Source organism: Borostomias antarcticus (assembly GCF_949987555.1).
Source record: "Borostomias antarcticus genome assembly, chromosome: 21".
Classification (NCBI taxonomy): domain Eukaryota; kingdom Metazoa; phylum Chordata; class Actinopteri; order Stomiiformes; family Stomiidae; genus Borostomias; species Borostomias antarcticus.
In genome coordinates, this window is record NC_140254.1 from 17266667 (window position 1) to 17291666 (window position 25000).

General features: G+C 51.0%; 1 protein-coding gene across 1 annotated transcript in view; it reads right to left on the minus strand.

Moving 5' to 3' along the window:
• Positions 1-25000, minus strand: part of gabbr1b (gamma-aminobutyric acid (GABA) B receptor, 1b) — a gene marked incomplete at its 3' end in the record, with an annotated part of 87577 nt that overhangs the window by 9493 nt on the left and 53084 nt on the right. Inside the window, exons 8-18 of the mRNA XM_084455268.1 lie at positions 24746-24916; positions 23429-23530; positions 21542-21607; positions 20671-20862; positions 17640-17885; positions 16821-16884; positions 14500-14577; positions 5046-5196; positions 3846-3978; positions 3553-3669; positions 675-782 (exon numbers count right to left, since the gene is read on the minus strand). Of these exons, the coding sequence (XP_084311394.1) occupies positions 675-782; positions 3553-3669; positions 3846-3978; positions 5046-5196; positions 14500-14577; positions 16821-16884; positions 17640-17885; positions 20671-20862; positions 21542-21607; positions 23429-23530; positions 24746-24916 (1428 nt within the window). The remainder of the gene's footprint in view (positions 1-674; positions 783-3552; positions 3670-3845; positions 3979-5045; positions 5197-14499; positions 14578-16820; positions 16885-17639; positions 17886-20670; positions 20863-21541; positions 21608-23428; positions 23531-24745; positions 24917-25000) is intronic.

Below are 25000 nucleotides of genomic sequence, written 5' to 3' on the forward strand. Positions count from 1 at the left end.
AATTTCTTCACCTTTCCAGATGACCTACCAGCCAAAACTCTTCTTGGAGAAGAGAGTGCTACTGCACAACTGGCAGGGGAACTTGTAACTGCATGTCTCAACACTGGATCAGTTTCAATATAAGATTATACTGACTTTCTCTATATACTGTTTATTATTCACTTTTTGTATTATTATTATTATTGTTATTTTTATTATCATCATTCTTCTTCTTCTTCTTCTTCTTATTTATTATGTATTTTCTTTTCTTACATAATATACATAATTATTTATTGGTTAATTCATTATTAAAATGTATATCTTTCTGGTTTGGCAACATGTTTTATTATGAAACATCATGCCAATAAAGCTTCTCGACTTGACTTGAGAGAGAGAGTGGGAGAGAGGTAGAGAGAGAAATGTAAAGTATCATTCAACACACGGCCGGAATATCATAAAAGAATATCCTCCAGTGTAAAGTATAGCGTACCTAAAAATGTGAATTATTCAGAGGAATTCATTTTAGCTACAGTATACTCTGCGACTACATCCATCTATAATGCATGGTACGGGGTCAAGGCCAGGGCGGAGCTGATGAGTGGGCGGAGCCTCAGAGCTGATGAGTGTGCGGGGCCTCAGAGCTGATGAGGGGGCGTGGCCTCAGAGATAACGCGGGGGCGGGGCCTCGGGCGTACCTCCACTGTAATGTGCAGGGGGTCCATGATCTGCCAGATCATCAGGGACAGCACGTCTATGCTCAGCAGCACCCCCACGGTGGCATACAGCTTCCACGGTTCCAGGTGCTGTTTGGGGACACAGGAAGGCCGGTCACCTCAGAGCAAACACACACATGTACACACACGCACGCACACAAACACACGCACACACACATGCACACACACAAACACACACACAAACACACGCCATAAACACACGCACACAAAAACACACACAAGCACATACATGTACACACAAACACACACGCATGCACAGGATCATGGGAAGGGGACCAGACCCCCCCCCCCCCCCCACCCCACCCCCCTCAACTTCCCCTGGTTTGATTGTGTGAGGGAGGGATTTATTTATGGAGCCATAAATAGACTGGCCGGAGCTTGACGAAAAAACAATGATCCATCTCTAAGAGACCAATTCCATCTGGCCTGCAGCGTCCAGCCGAGAACAGAGGATGCAATGGCGAGCGGCCGCACCGTGACACAATCAATAGGATAGAAAACAAAACAAAACACTCTTTAATGTATTTCGTTTAAAGACAAAGAAAAAGCTCCCGAGAAACAGAAGCAGCGCTAGAAGGCCGGTATTGATTTTGACGCGTTCTTCCCCCCGAGGATGAGAGCTTTGTTATGGTTTTGGAGAACGGAAAGTATCAGCAGTGGTTGTGAGGCGTATAGTACGCTACTGTTCTGGAACGTGACTGCATGCGTAGGTGACACTTCTCGGATGGATTAGATGATTATATTTCGCTGCTCTCGCACTTTGGCTTCAGCACTAGATTAAAGCTCTCAGTCACTTGTTTTAGAAAGGAGATGCACTTGGTTCTGGCGGATGGCAGTACACTGACTACATACGATAAATGCAATTATTGTATGTCGCATTGGATAAAAGCGTCAGAAAAGGGCAGAAAATACATGTTATAAACATGTTATATACTTATTACCTGCCTCAAAGAGACTGCGTATGTCCCACATATTTCCGTAGCATCTTATCCTCTAACAAAGTACATGGTTCCTGGGGTGTGAGTGCTTCTCCCCAGCGTGATCTCACAATGCCCGTTAAAGCATCAAGCGGCTGCCACACCGGGCGGAACATCTCAGTGTTTAATAGTCGAGCCTCTGGGGGCTGGGGCTGAGGCCAGGGTTATCGCTGGGTCTTGGGCTGGGGCTGGGGCCAGGGGGCCAGGGTTATCACTGGGTCTAGGGCCGGGGTTAGGGCTGGGGCCAGGGGCTGGGGCTGGGGCTAGGGCTGGGGTTAGGGCTGGGGCCAGGGGCTGGGGCTGGGGTTAGGGCTGGGGCCAGGGGCTGGGGCTGGGGCTAGGGCTGGGGTTAGGGCTGGGGCCAGGGGCTGGGTCTCGGGCTGGGGCTGGTGCTGGGGCCTGGCGGCCAGGGTTATCGCTGGGTCTAGGGCCGGGGTTAGGGCTGAGTCTAGGGCCGGGGTTAGGGCTGGGTCCAGGGGCTGGGGCTAGGGCTGGGGCCAGGGGGCTAGGGCCGGGGCTGGGTCTAGGGCTAGGGCCAAGGGGCTGGGGCTGGGGCCAGGGGGCTAGGGCCGGGGCTGGGTCTAGGGCTAGGGCCAAGGGGCTGGTGCTGGGGCAGGGGGCTGGGGCTGGGTCTAGGGCTAGAGCCAGGGGGCTGGGGCTGGGGCCAGGGCTGGGTCTAAGGCTGGGTCTAAGGGGCCCGGGGTAGCTGAGGCTGAGGTTGAGGCTGATGCTGGGGCTACTCTGACTACCGGTCTCATGTCTCGCAGGAATTAAATGACTCAAAGTGAACTCAATCAGTTTTTGACATGGCTCTCCATAACATAATCCCCCCAGATATGCTCTCTCCTGCCAGGGATATCCATAAATATTCAGTAATGGGCTTTATCTCCGAGCCCAGAGTATACCTCCCTCCCGGCTCGCCATGGGAGCGCCCGCTCCGAGATGCCATGTTTGACACACATCCTCTCCAACAGCGCTAGAACGCATTAGCGGGAGGGAGGGAGGGAGGGAGGGAGAGAGGCGGAGAGAGAGGCGGAGAGAGTCGGAGGCGCTGACTAGTGGGGAGGTCCGCACACCGGTGGGACCAATTGGAAACCGGGTTCGGCGGTTCGGTCGGGGTCTACCTGACAAATGAGAGATCCACCGTTCGAGGGCGAGCGAGAGGCTACAGCCATCTCTCTAAGGCCCAATAGTGCAGTATGACTGGGGGGGGGGGCGGGTTAGAGGAAGATAGATTGAGAAAAGAGAGAGAGATTGAGAAAAAAGATATAGAGGTTCAGAAGAAAGATATGTACTGTACAGTATATATGCACTACACACGCACACAAAAACACACACAAGCACATACATGTACACACAAACACACACGCATGCACAGGATCATGGGAAGGGGACCAGACCCCCCCCCCCCACCCCACCCCCCTCAACTTCCCCTGGTTTGATTGTGTGAGGGAGGGATTTATTTATGGAGCCACTGTATACACTGTAGTGACTACAGTATATATATATGTATATATATATATATATATATATATATATATATAGAGAGAGAGAGAGAGAGAGAGAGACACAGAGTGGGTGAGTAAATGTGGGTTGATAATGCTACGTCGGGGAGTACATCATTTCCAGGACATCCACACTGCCCTTGGCGCGGGGGATGATAAAGTCCACCATAACCCTGCAGCAGCCAGCAGCACTGTTAATAGTTCACTACTGGGAGGCATTCTGCTCCACTTCCTCACAGACAATCTCTCTAAATCTCTCTCCTTCTCTCTCTCTCTCTCTCTCTCTCTCTCTCCTTCTCTCTCTCTCTTTCTCTCTCTCCTTCTCTGTCTCTCTCTCTTTTTTTCTCTCTCATTTACCTTCCTCTTGTCCTTCTTCTCATCCTTCTTGGTGAAAACGGTGTGGACCCACCAGATCTTGGTGAACATGCTGCCGTAAGCGAGGCTGAAGCCCAGTCCCAGCAGCCACAGGCGGAACTAGCCGGAAAAGAAACCCATAATCCCCCCAAAATTAATCCAACAAACATGCTTACTGCCTTCGCAAGTCCGACAGCTTATTCCGTGACGTCCCTCTAACGCCCCACGACTCAACCCCCCCCCCCCCCCCCCCCCACGACGCCGCAGTGGCGCAGCTCTAGCTGTACTTCCTGTACCTGGCAGACGACAGGAAACTGCTTCCTGTGGACGTGGAGGCCGTCGATGCCCAGGGGGAACACGGCCGCCAGCGCCATCATGCAGCCCACGGCCGTCATGTTGTTCAGGTAGGGCTGCGAGTTCTGGATGTACCTGTCACACGCAGACACACACACAAACAAACAAACAAACAAACAAAACAAACAAACAAAACATGGAAACAGCTGTTAACACATCAAGCTACTGTAGACTGGGGGCGCCCCGGTAGCTCACCAGGTAAGGCGCGTCCCATATGAAGGCTAGTCCTTCGCGCGGCGGACCTGGGTTCGATTCCCGGCTCGGGTCCTGTGCTGCATGTCCTCCCCTCTCTCTCTCCCACGTTTTCTGTCTCTCTAAAAACTGTCCTGTCCCATTAAAAAGCTGAAAAGCCCTAAAAAAATATCTTAAAAAAAAATACTACTGTAGACTGTCACACATACGAGCACGCAAGCGTGTATTTCTGACTGTCAAATTCTTGGATCTGCCTCTGCACACACACACATGCAGACAGACACACAATAGCTCCTGTCAGCCATCTATCTGTGAGACGTCTGGCATCCGGCGCACGCTGTCTCTGAGTTCAGGATATTATCTGTCTGTCAGAGATGCAAAGAAAGTTCAGACTCTCCGCTGACAGGTTCTCAGAGCGAGGACATCTGAATATATGCTTGTTAAAAGTTAAACCGGATAAGAGAGGTACATGTCAAACAACCCGCCCCCACACAAACAGTATTCATACAAACCTGAAGAGCAGTGCCTACCATTCACTGGAAAACTTTGAAAAGACTTTCATAAGTCTGACTCCCTCTCACATCTAAATACAAGGGTTTTAGTCACTCACTATACGATCTTGCAAAGACCCAGATCATGCAGGGTCATTTGCACAAGCCGAGACCAAAAATCTTCAATGATATTTAACATGTTTGATTTTATCGGAACGTCAAGACGGGAAAAAGACTGACAAGTTCGGACCGCCACCTTACACCAAACGGTTGAGATGACGGGAGTGCGCTACGACTCTCATGATTTTATTCAGATATTGGAAATTTGTCTGTGGCAGTGAAATCGGGCGAGAAGTCGGTTGGTGTAAGGCCGCCATAATACTGTAAAAAAAAAAAAAAAAAAGATACTTTTCTCTCACATCAGCTTTCAGAACACTGTGTACATGTACAGTACAGTACCTGACATTGCTGTTGTAGATGTTGAACGTGAGACAGACTATTCCCAGTAATATTCCCAGGCCGGCGAACACCGACATGGAGACGAAGAGCTTCTGGGAGAGGAAGCGGAACTCCTCGATGACCACCGTCTGGTCGGCGGGCGGCTCGGGCCCTAGAAAAAGGGAGGAGGAGAGAGAGACGGTTAGAGAGAGAGAGAGAAAACAGAGAAAGGAGAGTTAGAGAGAGAGAGAGAGGAGAGAGTTAGAGAGAGAGAGAGAGAATTAGAGAGAGAGAAGAGAGAGAGAGAAAAGAGAGTTAGGGAGAGAGAGAAAAGAGAGTTAGGGAGAGAAAAGAGAGTTAGAGAGAGAGGAGAGAGTTAGAGAGAGAGAGAAAAAAGAGAGAGTAAGAGAGAGGAGAGAGTTAAAGAGAGAGAGGAGAGTTAGAGAGAGAGAAAAAAAAGAGTTAGAGAGAGAGAGAGAAAGAAAAGAGAGTTAGAGAGAGAAAAGAGAGAGACAGAGTTGGAGAGAGAGAGAGGAGAGAGTTAGAGGGAAAGAGAAGAGAGAGAGGAGAGAGTAAGAGAGAGAGAGAGAGAAGAGAGAGAGAGGAGAGAGTTCGCAGCGACCCAGTTCTGTGGGAGGTAGATCATTTTGAGTGAGTGTTGTGGCCCAGTCTTCTTCTCCCTGCGTCTGAGTCTGCGGCAGGATCAGCAGGAGGGAGAGACCATCAGGCTCCGTCTGTCCCACACTCACTAAACCCTGCAGCACAGCACAGAGTAGTCCAGCCTAGCCCAGCCCGGCGCCGTCTAGCCCATTCTAGTCCAGCCCATTCTAGTCCAGCCCATTCTAACCAGCCGTAGACCAGTTTAGCCCATTCTAACCAGCCCAGCCCAGTCTAGCCCATTCTAGTCCAGTCTAGCCCATTCTAGTCCAGCCCAGCTCAGTCTAGCCCATACTAGTCCAGCCTAGCCCATTCTAGCCCATTCTAGTCCAGCCTAGCCCATTCTAGCCCAGCCCAGCTCAGTCTAGCCCATTCTAGTCCAGCCTAGCCCATTCTAGCCCATTCTAGCCCATTCTAGCCCAGCCTAGCCCATTCTAGCCCAGCCCAGCTCAGTCTAGCCCATACTAGTCGAGCCTAGCCCATTCTAGCCCAGCCTAGCCCATTCTAGTCCAGCCTAGCCCATTCTAGCCCATTCTAGCCCAGCCTAGCACATTCTAGTCCAGCCTAGCCCAGTCTAGCCCATTCTAGCCCATTCTAGCCCAAACCAGCCCAGACCATTCTGTCCCTGCCCCGCCCAGTCCTGTCTAGTTGCAGCACTGTCAGCCCTCTATGATACCACTACATGATCGCTAGGAAGACTCATCTTCACTCAATGGCACTCAGCACTGGAATGTTAGTGCTACAGTATAAGTGTGTATAATATATTATAGTATTTCAGCTTGACATCCGTTTAGTTCTGTCTGTCTGTTGTGTGTCTGTAGTGAGTTAGCAGGCCGGCCTGGTCATCCGTCTCCAGGATTCCTCCTTGTACTGCTTCCACATGACACAATAGATCATGGGTAGAATAGGGGGAGGAGTTGAGACACAATAGCGAGCGGGAGCAGGGTCATGCACACTGCTCGGTTCCCTGGACTGGAGGTAGTTGGTCCGCCCAGGGGTGGTGGCGGGAATTACACCAACGGTACAGCCTGGTTAATCGTCTTAATAAAAAAATAAAAAAATTGTATGTTAGTAGAGAGCTTGAAAATGTAAGGGAGTGGCTGATAGACTACAAACTCTCACTGCATCTGGAACTTGTCATACACATCATTCATCGCTAAAAAAGAGTGCAACTGAATGGAAACAATCTTTTACAGTACTTTGGATAAAAAAGAGAGATGGGCCTAAAATTTGAGAGAACAGTTGGGTCCAGACTTCACAATAGATCATGGGTGGGTTTATTTGATCATGGCTTCGTGACTGCGTCAATAAACACTTGAAAACCACGTGCAATATTTTGTATGTCTTTAACCAATTCCGTAGTTTAGATTTTTCTATGATCAAGGGGAATGAAAAACTAGACAATCTCTAACCAGAGATAGAGACAGAGATATAGTCTATAGTGAGTCTATAGTGTGTCTGTAGTGTGTCTGTAGTGTGTCTGTAGTGTGTCTGTAGTGAGTCTATAGTGAGTCTGTAGTGTGTCTGTAGTAAGTCTATAATGTGTCTGTAATGCGTTTGTAGTGTGTCTGTAGTGTGTCTGTAGTGAGTCTATAGTGTGTCTGTAGTAAGTCTATAATGTGTCTGTAATGCGTTTGTAGTGTGTCTGTAGTGTGTCTGTAGTGAGTCTATAGTGTGTCTGTGGTTTGTAGTGAGTCTGTAGTGTGTCTGTAGAGAGTCTGAGCGTGCCTGTGTGTGTGTGTGTGTGTGTGTGTGTGTGTGTGTGTGTGTGTGTGCGTGCGTCAGTCCCGTGCGTCTCCCGGCGTTCCAGGCCGGTTTGAAGCTGGGAAATCCCTCCGCCATGCTGGGATCTTAGAGCACAGCCCGCCATGTTCCACTGAGATGTTAATATAAGCAGGTTGCCATGGTGTTCTGAGGTCAGAAGAGGAAAGCAGGGTGGGGGGGGGGGGGGTCTCCATCCTCAGAAGCCTGCTGCCATGGAGTTCTAGAGTCAGATCTACAGTAGCTTGTTTGAATGGAGTTGGAGATGCTGTTGCTGCTTCAGTGGGAAGCTGTATATACAGCAGTTACCGCTCAGCAGATCGATGTTGTGTGGTGCGCTTGAGGAGCTCAGCTTCAAAGCTGTGGGCCGCTCCAGTTATTTCACACTGTACTACAGTCGCAGTGAGCCGCGTGGGACCCCGGCACCCCGGCACCCCCAGGGGTTCGTGAGATTGTGTGCTTAGTTTGTGTGCACCCCTAGATGTGTGTGTGTGTGTGTGTGTGTGTGCATGTGTGTGTGTGCTCCCTCTCTCTCTCTCTCTCTCTCTCTCTCTCCAAGACCTCACCCTGCCCTTGATGGTGGAATCGGGACAGCATATTACCATGGCAACCCGGGCTCCATAACGGGTTGCCACGGCGATGTGAGAGGGAGCAGCGATGCGGCGGTTGTCAGGGTGACCAACAGAACGGGAGGGAGGAGAGGAGAGAGTGTGAACAAGCGCCACCAAAAGTCTGAGTAAGAGTATGAGATGGATACTGAGCTGGAGAGAGAGAGAGAGAGAGAGAGAGAAATAGAAAGAGCAGAGACAGACCAGAGAGGGAGAGCAGAGAGAGAGACCAGAGAGAGTAGAGAGAGAGAGAGTAGAGAGAGACCAGAGAGGGAGAGCAGAGAGAGTGACCAGAGAGAGTAGAGAGAGACCAGAGGGAGAGCAGAGAGAGTGACCAGAGAGAGTAGAGAGAGACCAGAGGGAGAGCAGAGAGAGAGACCAGAGAGAGTAGAGAGAGAGAGTAGAGAGAGACCAGAGAGGGAGAGCAGAGAGAGTGACCAGAGAGAGTAGAGAGAGACCAGAGGGAGAGCAGAGAGAGAGAGACCGGAGAGAGCAGAGAGACCATGAGAGTAGAGGAGAGGGACCAGAGCGTCGCTGTTCTCTAAGTGAGACAGAGGACAGTCACTGTCCACTGGCCCCGACTCCCAGCACCTCTGATGTGATGATGATGATGGCACGGGGCCACTAGCCACTTCCTGACTCCTGCTCAGAGAGCGAGAGAGAGATGGAGAGAGAGATGGGGGAGAGAGCAGGAGAGGGAGAGAGAGAAGAAGGGAGGGGGGAGAAAGATAAAGAAGTGGGGGGAGGAGGACAGAGAGGGGGGAGGGGCGGGAGAGAGGGAGAGGGAGGAGGGGAAAGGGAGAGAATCAGAAGGAGGGAGGGAGAGATGGAAGAAGAGGGAGAGAGAGAAATAGAGAGAGCGAGGGAGAAGGAGAGGCGTGTCCGCGCTGTAGAGGTCAAACAAATCAGCCCCTGCGACGTGGTCGACCAATCTGGCGCAAAGACGCCGTCTCCTTGAGGGGGCCCCGTTCTGTCACGTCACCGGCACAACGGCGGCGGCGGCTATTTTTAGAGCCGGTTCCCAAGGCGGGTGGCGGGCAGCGGGCGCCGCCGGGCTCAGGTGACCCTGGCGGGACAGGGAGGAAGGACGCCTCACCCCCGTCAACGCCCCCGCGGGCGGAGGCAGCTGGGGTCGACAGCTCACTGCCTGGCACCCCTGTGTGGCGCACGCAGATGGCGCGCTGGCAACACACACACGCGCGCCCACCGGCGACCGGTGGCCCCACACTGCGGCCGTGACCCCCGGTATCAATATCAACAACATCGGAGGTTATCGGCGTACTTACGCTCCCCCCCCCCTTCCACCGTAGGCGAACACCCACCCTGGGAGCTTGTCACAAACATGGACAGCAGGGGGTTCTGGGTAGCGGGTGTGTAACCTTGATGTCTGTCTGGTGTGCAAAAAAATAAAAAAATAAAATAACACAGCACTTAGAGAGATTTGATCAGCGGGCTTTGGGGCGGGGTTGCCTTCCTGGGTAATGCTACCCACAATGCATCACTCTCAGCTGCTTCCCCGGCTACAATGGGGCCGGGATGATGTCAAAGAGCTGCAGGACAGAGGCGGACACCGCGGGTGAAATTACAGCTCCGCTCGCCAGTCATCATCTCTGAGATGAAGGTGAAACATTTGAGAGCAGACGGGCCCATTACCGTCGGACGAGGAGGGGCTGTACAGTAAGTGGTTCCTGCTCTTGGTAAACTGGACGCTGAAAGGGAGATGCCCTGGTACTGGAGGACATGTTTCATGTGGGGTTGCCTCTGCCTCAGCGGTCGGATTACCTCGCTTCATGCACACGGCGTCACAGACCACATGCTGGGTCGGGCCTGACCCATACAGAGTAGGGATAGACTACCGGCCCATATTCTGCATTTTTACCATTATCGTGTCGGTATTTTTTTTTCTTTATCCAATTGACGATAAAATGTATTAATTTTAAAATGTGCTACTTTGCCTCCGATGCAGCCGACTCTGTCTGTATTCAACTCTCTGTGGTCTCGTGCGATGTCCCCCTCTACAGCTCTATCTGACCAGCACAGGTCACATCTCTAGTCTAAACAGCTCTATCTGACCAGCACAGGTCACACCTCTAGTCTAAACAGCTCTATCTGACCAGCACAGGTCACACCTCTAGTCTAAACAGCTCTATCTGACCAGCACAGGTCACATCTCTAGTCTAAACAGCTCTATCTGACCAGCACAGGTCACATCTCTAGTCTAAACAGCTCTATCTGACCAGCACAGGTCACACCTCTAGTCTAAACAGCTCTATCTGACCAGCACAGGTCACACCTCTAGTCCAAACAGCTCTATCTGACCAGCACAGGTCACACCTCTAGTCTAAACAGCTCTATCTGACCAGCACAGGTCACATCTCTAGTCTAAACAGCTCTATCTGACCAGCACAGACTACATTTTTAGTGTAAAGGGCATTTCAACAAAGTTTTGTGTTGGGAGTTTGTATTATTCTAAATTGTTGTGACACCAAATATCGGTTGTCGGTCTCCTTGATTACTAATAATTGGTATCGGTAGAGGCCCTGAAAAGCCATATGGGTCCTTCCCTAATATAGAGTAGGTTAGATAGTCGGTTCTGTTGATTGTTGACTCTAAGTACATGTCAGAGATAACTCACAGAACAGAAACAGAGAGAACTCACAGAGCAGAGACAGAGACAGAGAGAACTCACAGAACAGAGACAGAGACAGTTTTCATTTTAAAACTGGAATTGCAAATGTTGTTATTGATACAAATGAAATCATTCACGGTGTCATGTTGGAACATCCAGGGTTTGAGGTCCTCTGCTCTTGGAATTAAGAGCAGGAACCCAGACTTCATCAGAGAAATCAGAGATTCAGATGTTGTGGTGTTGCAGGAGACATGGAGTAGAGGAGATGAGTCTACTGGCTGCCCTTATGGCTATAGAGAGATAGTTGTCCCATCCACTAAAATGAAAGGAGTCACACAGGGAAGAGATTCAGGAGGAATGCTAATTTGGTACAAAACTAAATTAATACACTCCATAGAAATAATCAAAAAGGGAACATTTTTCATTTGGCTAAAGATAAGGAAGGAGACAAATCTCCGCTGACAAAAACCTGTTTCTATGTGCTGCATCTATCCCACCTTCAGAGTCTCCCTATCACAATGAGGACACATTCACCATTCTAGAGGAAGATATCAGCTACTTCCAGGCCCAGGGCAATGTACTGATCTGTGGAGACCTCAGTGCCAGGACAGGGATAGAACCTGACACAATTAACAATCAGGGAAACGATATGTACCAGGGAACATCAACATTCCCCTTCCCTCATATCCTATTAGAAACAATTACGATAAATCAAGCAACCAAACTCAAATTATCGCACATCAGACCATGTTTTCACTCTCCACACCCTAATTGACCAACAGATAAATCAAAATAAATCAAAAGTTTTCTCCTGCTTTGTTGATTTTGAGAAAGCATTCGATTCAATTTGGCATGAGGGCCTTTTGCTTAAGATATTGGAAAGTGGTGTTGGTGGGAAAACATATGATTTAATAAAAACTATGTACAAAAACAATACATGTGCAATAAAGATAGGAAACAAACGAACACTTCTTCCTTCAAGGGCGTGGGGTGATGCAGGGCAATAGCCTCAGTCCAACTCTCTTCAACATCTACATTCATGAATTGGCTAAAACACTTGAGGACTCTGCAGCCCCCGGCATCAACTTAAACGGCACAGACATAAAGTGCCTCCTGTATGCAGATGATGTGGTGTTACTGTCCAGCTCCAAAGAGGGACTACAGCTCTTAGATCATCTGGACCACTTCTGCAGGCCTAGGCCCTGACAGTTCATCAGTTTTTTACTAGGCTCCACAAATATAAAACAAACAAATTAATATACTTATTTGGGACTTAAGCTCAACTGGAAACTTCAACCTGGCCGTGAGTGAACTGAAAGCAAAAGCACAAAGGGCCTTTTATGTAATTAAAAGATCAATTAATTCAAATAACCTAAATATTCCAATAAGAATCTGGATAAAAATATTAAAATCAATAATTGAACCAGTAGCCCTGTATGGTTGTGCGGTGTGGGGGCCCCTTACACATCAGGATTTATTGGGACAAAGTGGGACAAACACCCATTTGAATAATGCACACACAATTTTGTAAATCTATTCTTAAAGTACAAAGAAAAACCCCAAACAATGCATGTAGAGCAGAACTCGGTTAATTTCCTCTACTGATTAACATCTAAAAAAGATCCATGAAATTTTATCAGCATCTAAGAACCAGTGACCCCGACTCCTACCACCACAAAGCCTTTAAATGCCAAAGCGAGACAAGTGCTTTCTCCTTCACTGTGAAAAATACTTAAATAAATAAGTTTCTTCTTTTGAATCCAAAACAGAACAAAAAAGAGTCCAGTAACTTTTAGGAGAGAAGAAGGATTGTGCTATTATAGCCGCAAAATACGTAACAAGTTGCCACAACCTTAGGGACAGCCAGTAGCACAACTTGCTCTTTTATTTATTATTATTATTATGATTATTATTTATTTATTTATCCTTTTATTTGGCCACATTTTTACTATAAATATTACTTAGTAGAAAGAGAGCTGTTAGTTGTTAGTTGTTAGTTAATTTACAGTAATTAACCATATACTTAATCAGTTTTTTTCATGTTATTATTGAATTGTGTTCTTGACGCTTTGGCAATATTGTTCACCCGACATTCATGCCAACAAAGCATATTGAATTGAATTGAATTGACAGAGAGAACTCACAAACCAGAGACAGAGACAGAGAGAACTCACAAACCAGAGATAGAGACAGAGAGAACTCACAAACCAGAGACAGAGACAGAGAGAACTCACAAACCAGAGATAAAGACAGAGAACTCACAAACCAGAGATAGAGACAGAGAGAACTCACAAACCAGAGATAGAGACAGAGAGAACTCACAAACCAGAGATAGAGACAGAGAGAACTCACAAACCAGAGATAGAGACAGAGAGAACTCACAAACAGAGATAGAGAGAGAGAACTCACAAACCAGAGATAGAGACAGAGAGAACTCACAAACCAGAGATAGAGACAGAGAGAACTCTCAAACCAGAGATAGAGAGAGAGAGAACTCACAAACCAGAGACAGAGACAGAGAGAACTCACAAACCAGAGACAGAGACAGAGAGAACTCACAAACCAGAGATAAAGACAGAGAACTCACAAACCAGAGATAGAGACAGAGAGAACTCACAAACCAGAGATAGAGACAGAGAGAACTCACAAACCAGAGATAGAGACAGAGAGAACTCACAAACCAGAGATAGAGACAGAGAGAACTCACAAACAGAGATAGAGAGAGAGAACTCACAAACCAGAGATAGAGACAGAGAGAACTCACAAACCAGAGATAGAGACAGAGAGAACTCTCAAACCAGAGATAGAGAGAGAGATAACTCACAAACCAGAGACAGAGACAGAGAGAACTCACAAACCAGACATAGAGAGAGAGACAGCAGTCAAATCAAACAATCCATTCCCTTCAGCCAGAAAAAACCTCTAGCCTAATCAGTAACCATGGAGCTAATCCATGTTCAGGGACATTCATCCAGCAATAATCACCAATTAATTAAAGAGGTAAGCACTAATATGAAAGTGCTGAGAACAAAAGACAAATTACGGTCGGTTCACCGAGTCATTTTCTGTGTTTGTATTCCAGTCCCAACACACTTGCAACCCAACCTACAGAACCCACCAAAAAATCATTTGGCGCCGTTTAATCTGCATTTCCTCTAGGGCGTCCGGGCAAGCAGGACTGGCATTGCTGTAAACAACCCCCTCCCGCCCCCCCATCCTCACCTGCACCGATTAAACAACGACATTACATTCTTCAAAGTCAAGGTCACTGAGCTCCAATCCACACATGCTGCTGCTCAGATGGCCGAGCCCCCCGCCCCCCTCTGCCCCCCGCCCCCTCCGTTGTGTTTCCCACCGTCGTCTGCCATCTATCTCCCTGGCCCTGGAACGTGGTCATCGTGTTTAATAAGCGAATGAAATAGAATTTGCGGCGCCCAGTTTTAACCGTCTGTGTCGGGGGGGTGGGGGGGGGGGGGAGGTGGTTAGCGCGGTCCGGCCATCCGGCTTCCTACGCGAGCTGCTCTGGAATAAGACGAACTGTTACTGCTCTCGCACCGACGACAAACTAAATAAGATCTGATTGATTGATTGATGAACATTGTTATTGTCTACATGGCGAGAGACGGAGATGAAGACAGAGAGGAAGAGGAGGAGGACGGGGGGGCAGGATGACAGGAAGGGAGGGAGAGAGGGAGGAAGAGGCAGGAGGGAGGAGAGGGTTCAGGGAGGAGGAGAGGGGAGATTGGAAAATAGGGGGAGTGCAGCAGACAGTGATGAACGGGAAAATGAAAGGGGGATGAGGAAGACGAATGCGTCTCACCGATCCACTTGTCATTGCCGTACCAGGACAGATTGCCTTTGGTGCTGTCGTAGTATCCAATCTTCTTATAGCTGCCTCCTATACGGTGAGAGAGAGACGGGGTCACTGCGCCATAAATACACACACACATACACACACACGCACGCACGCACACACACGCACACACGCACACGCACACACACACACAGAGCTCTGTCTGCAGCATAGGTCTCACACAGGAACCAGCGTTTGGCATTTCCATTAGAATTCGTGAGATTTATTATCTCGACATCAGTCACGATAACACAATGCTATTCTAAGTTCGATACTGTACGTCCCAGACGAATCGCTAAACGGAAAAGTCATTTTATTGAAAATGCCACGGCGGTAATCAAGAAGAGGGCTCTCACTCCTCTTCTATTGCGAAAACAACTCAACCGCAGCCTAGAGGTGCTGACCGGAGCAGCGTTTCCCCCTCACAGGGCGGAGGGCAGTAACATCGCAGGGCCCGTCGCTGGGGAGGGACGGGGTAGAGGCTACACCGGGCTCTGGGGGCCAACCCTCCCCCGCCCCCGCCTCCCCCACCACACTACCAAAAGATAAGCCTGAGTGAAAAGCCATTTATAATTATCGGCTGTTCATTAGGAATTAATTACCACACTCGCTCAACTGTAAAGCTTCCCCCAGGGGTCTGTAACGTTTCCCAATGGCAACAGACAGAGAGAGGGGGGGGGGGCAGGGGCCCTTCTCCCTGAGTGGATCGACACTCAGCAAAACATCGCAGCTTGCTCCCTACTAGCCCCCCTACGGTGAGCGGAGCGCCTCGGTCCGACCGTGCGTCTTACGGGCAGAGGGAGCGGCGTTGACGGGGGCGGCGAGTTCCATCGGCGTCGGTTCAGTCAGCCTCAACCGGAACCGCAAGCATCGAAACAGCCCAGGGCAAAAACGAAAACACACAATATACTCCTCGCTCCACCATCACAATGATTACCAATCAACACTAAACCTGCCTTCCTGGGAAGGACGGTGTGCCGGCGTCAGGGGAAGAACATCGGGAGAACAAGCTAAATTTTTTTCCCACCCCCTCCACACAAACACACACACACACATCCACACACACACAGAAAAAACAAAGGCGCTAACGACACGTTGGCGTCGGGGGGACACAAAAGCGCGAGACGGATTAAATGCCCGGGAACGCGGCCGCCGCGATCAAACCCAGACGGCGAAGCGCCACCTCGCAGGCAGAGCTCGCTGCCGACGCTGGAGAGATAACACGCCGCCGCCGCCGCCGCCTGACATCTGACACGAGGCGTCTGGCGCCGCCGACAGCCTGCGAGCGACTCCGCTGCCATGGCAGCAGAGAGAGGTGGCGGGCTGGCTCAGTGACGCAGGAGAGAGGAGGAGAGGAGGAGAGGAAGGGAGGGGGAGTGGAGAGGAGGGAAGAGGAGGGGAGGAGTGGAGGAGAGAGGAGAGGAGAGGAGAGGAGAGGAGAGGAGAGGAGAGGAGAGGAGAGGAGAGGAGAGGAGAGGAGAGGAGAGGAGAGGAGAGGAGAGGAGAGGAGAGGAGGAGGGAGGAGGGGGATCACCATCTCGCCATGGCGACGGTGACATCCTGTCATTTCTCTAGTCCGGGATAAACAGACTATTTTTACCTCCCGCCATGGTTACCGCTTCTTATTCTTCACCTATTGGCATGACTACTGTACAAACACAGGCATGCAAATCAGTGCATGTGAGCAAGTTGATTGTAAGGCCCCCAGAACATTCTGTACCTTGAGACAGGAGTGAAGGATTCTGGGTATAGCTGCGACAGACAGTAATCTCCAGCCGGCGTGACACCAACTACGTGCCCTCTCTGCGTTATGTTTATTTATGCATTTATTTATTTATTTTTCAACACAGCTGAAGCCTTTCTCTTCCCCCAGCCAAGGATGGCTTGGGTCCTTGAAACAACATGACTACAGCTGCATTTCATGTAAGCTAATTTGGCAGGGACATGAAAGTGGCTTTTTCAAAAACTCTCAGAGCTTCGATGAAATATTCAAGGAGCTATATTAACTTTTTATGTTCATTTCCTTTTGTAATTTGAGTTTGAGAGTATGACCGCACCAAGGGAAAACACTAAGATCTCATTGTGCCCTGAAAAGAATTTGCGAGGGCTAAAACATAACCTCACAACTTTCATCCTGAGATCTTGCAACCCGTAGCGCTGGACAATTAGCTGGTCATAGTTAACACACCATACCAAGGGCGGCGGCCAAGTGATGAAGGACAATAGACGCGGTGAAGAGAGTAATAACAGAGTAATAACAGATGTGGTGTCCATGGGTGAGGGGTTACCTTGCAGCTGCTCTATCAGGGTCCAGGCCATACGAGATCCCTGAGCGTCGAACACCACATGACCCTGCGGATACATGTGAATGAAATTCAAGTCTCACCAAAGTGGTTTGTTTTCCTACTTGACTGTTGTTCTAACTTTGTAGTTCGTTCTCATAGATCAGTCTGTTAAAACTACAAATTCTTCCTGTGTGACATCACTTCCCTGTCCTCTTCATCCTGAAACTATGTCACTTCCTTTTTCACGTTATAACCTATCGACCTCGTCCTCAAGTGACTCACTCTTGCCTGGATTCACTTCCTGTGCTCGAGTCCGAATTGCAAATCGTAACAGAATAAAACTATTGTCTTTTGTTTGAAACCAGCTTGAATCGACCACTAGCGTGCTCTTATTTTTAAACCAAGTATAAAAATACTTTCATAGACATGAGGCAAACTGTTACTACCGCGTTAACCAGGGGTGTGGTGGCCATCGGGAGCACCGGGAGTTTTCCCGGTGGCCTGGCGCACTAACTGGGTAACTGGCCTGACCCCCCCCCCCCCCAATTTATTATTCATAATCGGAAAGACCACTCATTTCACGTTTACGAAGCGAAACTGAAAGTGTTCCATCTCACCGCGTCGGCGCATCACAAGATCGTAAAGTGGCCTGACTGGGGCTCCATTTCCCGGCCGGTTATTTCCCCAGTCCGCCCCTGGCTTTAACAGTTTAGGGTCGGGGGGTTCACCCCTTCTCCTCGCCTTCCCCCCACACCCTCTCTCTCTCTCTCGCTCTCTCTCTCCCATCCTCTCATCCGTGGGTGTGCGGGTGGCGAGACTCACAGACACGCCCTCGAAGGAGCTGGTGTTGAGCGCCCGGTAGATCTCGGCGGTGATGTCCCGGTTGTTGTAGTTGAAGTCCTCCAGCCGGCGGCCCTTGGCCCTGAGGGGCCCCACGGTCTTGTTGAGGGCCAGGGCCAGGGCCCACACAGCGTCGTAGGCCAGGGGGGCCTCCTGGAAGCCCCCCGTCTCCTCCGGGTTCTTCCCCCCCAGCTTAGACATCAGCTGGGCCAGGAACTCCTGAGATGTCTGGGCGAGACACAGAGGAAGAGAGTGTGAGACTGTGTGTGTGTGTGTGTGCACGCGCATGTGCGTGTGTAGATGTTTTAGGGTGCGGGTGTCCAATTTTCGCCTGTGCGCGTTAGCATCGATAAAACCCTTTTAACGCCCAAATTAGTTTCTTCTCAAATGGGTCCGTGGAATGGAACATATTGCCTGGCTCTCTCCTCCAGAGTAATTACATGAGCCTCTTGATGCCTGGTGAGGTCAGAGGCAGGGTAATGGCTGACCAGCCTCCATTACAGACTGCCATGTTGCCCTGAAGGCATTAAAGGAGTAGTTTGGTATTCAGCATTATAGGCTCTTAAGTTATTTACAACCATATACAACGGTCCACATAAAAACTTTGACAGACTTTGCACTCTTGATATATTACAGTAGTGCTCATTGCTCAATGAGGTCAATTTGGTTTCAGAGGGAGCAGAGTCCTCGCGGCGTCCCCTGCCTTAATTACAGCCCACAAAGTCCCCGCCGGGTCTAACAGCTCCGCCGGTGGTAAAAAAACAAAATAACGTTGCTCCGCCACCTCTCGTTGCTCCGCCACCTCTCTCTCTCTCTCTCTCTCTCTCTCTCTTTCTCTCTCTCTCTGACGCACAGGTGCATTCAAGAAGACGGGAGGGAAGGGGGGGGGTTCCCTTTGTGCGGAAACTGCGTGTCTCTCGCTAAAAGCAGCCAATAGCTCTGTCGAACATATTCAAACCTTTCAGAAGCCCCCCCGCGTCAAACCGGGCGAGGGTGAACGATGGCCCAACGGAGCCAATTTGCGGGGAAGATTTTATCGTAAATTGCCCTGTCCAATGTGACATTTTTTTCCTGAGGTGTGAAATTAGAAGTGCCTGGATGTTGCCAAGATGCAGCCACATTCTGGGCCAGGAGGGGAGGAGAGGAAGGAGGAGGAGGGAGGGAGGGAGGAGCTGATAGTTGTTGATGTCGCCAGTTTCTGGGCTGTAGAGAGAGGGTTGGGGAGGAGGAGGAGGAGGGGGAGAAAATGGATGGATGAGGAAGGAGTGGAGTTGGGGGGAGGCGGCGAGGAGGAGGAGGAGGAGAGGAAGGAGTGTTGGTATATGTACAGTGTGTTTGCTATTCTCTGTGCCAAGACGGGCTGCAGGCTGGGTTGTTAGATGGGACCAGGGGGTAGCGGAGGCAGGTTATTAAACATGCTGGGTCACTGGGACAGAAGGGGGTTGGGTGAGGGAGGGTGTTTAGTATGCTGGTCCCTGAGCACCAGGTTCATGGATGGGTTGGGGGGGGGGGTGGGGGGATTGGAAAGCGGACCTGCTATGTATTCCTGCTGGTCCCTGGTGCCGTGCGGAGCATCTGGGCCGTATCCGGGCCTCGCCCGCCGGGAGACGGCCCGTCAAGCTGTCGCTCCCAGCTGTGCGTGCCAAGCTACTTCTGGGGCGGAGAGCAGGTGGATCTGTCAACGCCTGCGTCTCGGGGGGGCGGGGGCGGGGGGGGGGGTGTTGGACGACGCACGACGCGGGGCTTTGATCAATAAGGGACGAGGCTCTCCATCTGGAGCGATCCAGAGTGACGGGCAGGGGAGCGCCGGTCACTGATGAAACAACTGGAGCTAGATGCTGAAAATGACCCACAGGGCTTGGGCTCGGTCAAACAAACCTCTACTATCATGTAGAACTTCAAAGAGTTGGCAAAATAATAATACTAATAATATACTTTGGGGTAATACACTTTAGTTGATCTGAACGCCATCAGTCAGGCTCCTCCTCCCGGACCAGCAGTCGGCGTCCCCGCACGGATGACCGGTGTTCTGAGTTGGCCTACATCCCTCTGGATGACCTACCAGTGTCCTACCAAAGCCATTATATATTATGCTTAATTCATGAGTAACACATCCTGTCAAGAGAGGAAATGTCAGAATTCTACCCATGAATCAAGCATATTATAATGGGTCATAGGGCGTTCTGATAAGACACTTCCTCTCTTGACAGGATGTGCTACCCATGAATTAAGTATAATACACTGGCTCGGATGGGGCCCAGGCAGGTCATGTTGAAGATGTAGGCCAACTCTTCAGCACACCGGCTCCGGTACAAACGACAGGGTCGATTAAAACACTTCAAATCCATATTCCACAACGAAAGCTATGATAAATATTTACGTGTATATCATATTCTAACAGGCTGAAATTACTCCGGACTATATAAAGCAATACCACCAATAGGAACAGTAGATGCTGTATCTTCTTTCGCCCTCCATTTGCAACATTGGCGGCTGACTGGACACTGGATTGAACGGACTCAAATCCACAACAGAAAAGATGCATTCAACGCCTAGAACCAGAACTAAGAGGCCTGGGGAGGCAGCCTTCAGTACCTATGCCCCCAGCCTCTGGAACACCCTGCCAGAGGACCGTGGAAACTTTGAAGCGAGATCTTAAAACATACCTTTTTAACACTGCTTCCACCACATGGCTTTACTTGTTTTTATATCCTAAAGTGTTCCTAATTTGTGTTCTCTGTTTTTCTAGTTTCTATTCTATTTCAAATTATCTTTTAATTTTTAATTATTTTACTTTTATTCTTTCTTTTTAATCTGTTCTCTCTGTGTTTACATGATTTATGTTTTTACCCATCTCTTTTAATGTAGAGCACTATCTGCTGCATTGACTTGTATGAATGGTGCTATATAAATAACATGACATTGACATTGACAATGGCATTAACTGCTGTCATTGCGGTGGCGTTTGCCGGGGCGTGCTGGGAGAGGAGGGGGGCGGGGCTAACGGACTCACCAGGTTGGAGGCGCCGCGGACGGTCTCCGGGTTGAGCATGACGATCTCGGTGGTGACGTGGCCCTCCACCGCCTCCGTCATCTGCTCCACCGTGCAGTTGATGGACGGGTCCTTGATCTTGAACCAGTTGTCGGCGTACCAGCCAATCAGGAACCACACGTGCTTCTTCCCAAAAAGCTTCTCTTTGAACACCTGAGAGAGAGGGAGGGAGGGGGGGGAGTGGGAGAGAGGGAGGGAGGGAGAGAGAGAGGGAGGGAGAGGGAGAGAGGGAGGGAGGGAGGGACAGGGAGAGGGGGTGGGAGGCGAGGAAGGGAGAGGGAGAGAGGAAGGGAGGGAGGGAGGGATGGGGAGAGGGAGAGAGAGGGAGGGAGGGAGAGAGAGAGAGAGGGGAGGGAGGGAGGGAGGGAGAGAGAGAGGGGGGGAGAGGGAGGGAGAGAGAGAGGGGAGGGAGGGAGGGAGGGAGGGAGGGAGAGAGAGAGGGGAGAGAGGGAGGGAGGGAGAAAGAGAGAGCGAGGGAGAGAGGGAGAGGGAGGGAGGGAGAGGGGGAGGGAGGGGAGGAAGAGAGAGGGAGAGAGAGGGAGAGAGAGGAGGGAGGGAGAGGAAGAAAGACCAGAAATTGTGTGAGAAAAGAGAGGTTACGAATGCACAAGCAAGAGTGATATCAGCTGCTATGGAAATGAGAGATACAGTAAAGAAAGGCTGTGAAAAAAAGAGGAAAAAATAGCTAGCATAACATATTGGGAGCATTCATGCCTGAAGTGAGCATTATCAAGTGCACACAGCCACAGAACCACAGTCATATTCTGACATCCGTCAGGAGAGTCATTAACAGTTTGTGGGGGGGGCGGGGGGGGGGGGGAGGAGAAAGTACCTCGCAGAAAACTTTCCTGGCTTCCGTCTCATAGAAGAGGCCCACTATGATCCTGGCGTCCTGGCGCTGGTCGTACACAGAGAGAGAAAAGAGTTACTCAGGAGCCAGGGAACAAAAGATCCTTCTACCGGCCCTGTGGTGTGGCTGGGTATAGAACCACAGAGAACCCTCAGTCCTGGGTCCCCCTCAGGCCTCCCAACACCTCCCAACACCCTCTCACACCTCCCAACACCTCCTCACACCTCCTCACACCTCCCAACACCCTCTCACACCTCCCAACACCCTCTCACACCTCCTCACACTACCCAACACCTCCTCACACATCCCAGCACCCTCTGACACCTCCCAACACCCTCTCACACCTCCCAACACCTCTTCACACCTCCTCACACTACACAACACCTCCTCACACCTCCCAACACCTCCTCACACCTCCCAACACCCCCTCACACTTCCCAACACCCTTTCACACCTCCCAACACCTCCTCACACCTCCCAACACCCCCTCACACTTCCCAACACCTCCTCACACATCCTTACACTACCCAACACCTCCTCACACCTCCCAACACCCTCTCACACCTCCCAACACTTCCCAATACCTCCTCACACCTCCCAACACCCCCTCACACCTCCCAAGACATCCTCACACCTCCCATCACCTCCTCACACCTCCCAACACCTCCTCACACCTCCCAACACCTCCTCACACCTCCCAACACCTCCTCACACCTCCCAACACGTCCTCACACTTCCCAACACCCTTTCACACCTCCCAACACCTCCTCACACCTCCCAACACCTCCTCACACCTCCCAACACCTCCTCACACTTCCCAACACCCTTTCACACCTCCCAACACCTCCTCACACTTCCCAACACCTCCTCACACCTCCCAACACCTCCTCACACCTCCCAACACCCTCTGACACCTCGCAACACCTCCCAACACCCCCTCACACCTCCCAACACCCTCTGACACCTCCTCACACCTCCCAACACTCCCTCACACCTCCCAACACTCCCTCACACCTCCCAACACCCCCCCAGCCCTGCCCAGCCCGGCAGCGCTGCTCCCCTCCGGTGTGCTACATTCACACCGTTACCATGGCTCCCTTCTGCGACGACCAATTAATCTTGAACCCCAAAACTAGGCCGCCACGCCACCAGGCAGCGGCGGAGCTAAAGTAGACCGCCGGCCAAGGAGAACGGCAAGTCGACGCCATGGGAGACTGAGGGGAGAGAGGGGGGAGGAGGAGGAGGAGTAGGACAGAGGTAGGGGTTGGGGGTTCAGACTCAACCTTAACGCTCCAATTAACTGGAAATCTTCTCAGACTAAAAGCCCTGGTGTTGTGGCATCTGTGGTGGCGGGGGCCAGTGCTCTCATCCACACAGCCCCCCCCACCCCTGATTCTTCTTTCGTCGTGTCTTCGAGGCATGTTGGTTATATCACATATCTCCCGTTTCTTAACTCAGTTCCTTGCGTTTACTGTGAGCGCTGCAAGGCTGGGTATTAGAGAGGGGGGGGTATTAGAGAGGGGGCCCAGGGTAGAAGCGCTCACGTCGTGATCCCTGCCAGTGATACTGTACCTGGTATTACCTGCGAATTCTACCAAACACTTGGAGGCCTGGAACCAACCCCCTGATTGATCTGCCACGTTCAATCACCCCGCAGTGAGGAGGCGAAGGAGAAGAGGAGGAGGGGGAGGGGGAGGAGGAGGGGGGGGGGGAGCAGAGGAGGAGGAGGGAGGAGCAGAGGAGCAGGAGGAGGAGAGGGGGTGGAGAGGAGAAGGGAGAGGAGGAGGGGGAGGAGCGGAGGAGAAGGAGGAGGAGGGGAGGAGGAGGAGGGGAGGAGGAGGAGGGAGGAGAAGGAGGAGATGAAGGCACCTTGAGGTTCTTGACAGCCACGGCAGGGTCGGTAAGGAAACTCTGGCGGACGCTGATCTCGATGCCGGCTTCCTTCACCCTCTGCTCCAGGTCATCCAGGGTCTGTCACACACACACACACACACACACACACACACACACACACACACACAGACAGACACACACATACACACACACACACACACACAGACAGACACACACACACACACACATACACACAGACAGACAGACACACACACACACACATACACACACACACAGACAGACACACACACAGACACACACACACACACACATACACACACACACACACACACACACACACACAGACAGACAGACACACACACACAGAGACACACACACACACACACACAGACACACACACACACACATACACACACACAGAGACAGACACATACAGACACACACACACACACACACACACACACACACACACACACACACACACAGACAGACAGACACATACAGACAAACACACACACACAGGCACACACAGACAGACACACACACACACAGACACACACACACACACACACACACACACACACACACAGAGACACACACACACACAGACACACACACACACACAGAGACACACACACAAAGAGCGGAGAGGAGGAGGGGGGGGTGGCGGGGGAACAGGGGAAAAGTAAGTAATGAGAGGGTGGAGGAAGGTAAGAGACAGAGAGAGAGAGAGAGAGAGAGAGAGAGAGAGAGAGAGAGATGAAGAAAGAGAAGATGGGAAATGAGAAAGAGGGAGGGTGGGGGTGAGAAACGCAACGGAGGGTGAAGCAGTGGACAGAGGGAGAGGAGGGAGGAGGAGGAGAGGAGGGAGGAGGAGGAGAGGAGGGAGAGGGGGTGGATGGCGATGTCAAGAGGCAAGGTGTGGAACACAGGGAGAGGGGGGGTCAGAGTGGGAAGGCATAAAAACCAGGCAGACGGAGACAGATGGGGAGAGAGGATGGGGGGGGGAGGGAGGGAGGGGGGCGCGTTTAAGAAGCGAGGGAACAAGGCAGCCAGAAGGGACGAGGTGCGATGATGGGTACATTGAGATAAGGGAGGGGGGTTTAGCAAGGAGATGAAAAATGAGAAACGAGAATCAATTTAATCCGCCAGCGCTTTTATCCTTCACGGTGTCTGACAACTTCCTCGTTCTTTTGTCTGCCGGGGGGTGTTTCCCCCTCCCCCCCCCCACCGATACGGGGGAGTGTGACAACCTCGCCAACAGACCAGAACTCGTAGCTACAGTACAGTGGTCCTGGGTGAAGGTGGGGGGTGTCGGACCCCATGACTCACCGACGTGAAGACCTCGGTGGTCTGCTGGATGGTGGCGATCTTGGTCCACTTCCACTTCTGGAAGAGATGCACGCGGGTGGGGTTGTGCAGTGTGGCGGAGGGGTGCGTACGGAAGAAGGTGGGGAAACGCTGGCGGTTGGAGAGAGCAGGGGAGCTGGAGCCATAGGACAACTGGGACGAGAGAGGAGAGGAGAGGAGGAGAGAGGAGAGGAGAGGAAGGAGGGGAGAGGAGAGGAGAGGAGAGGAGAGGAGAGG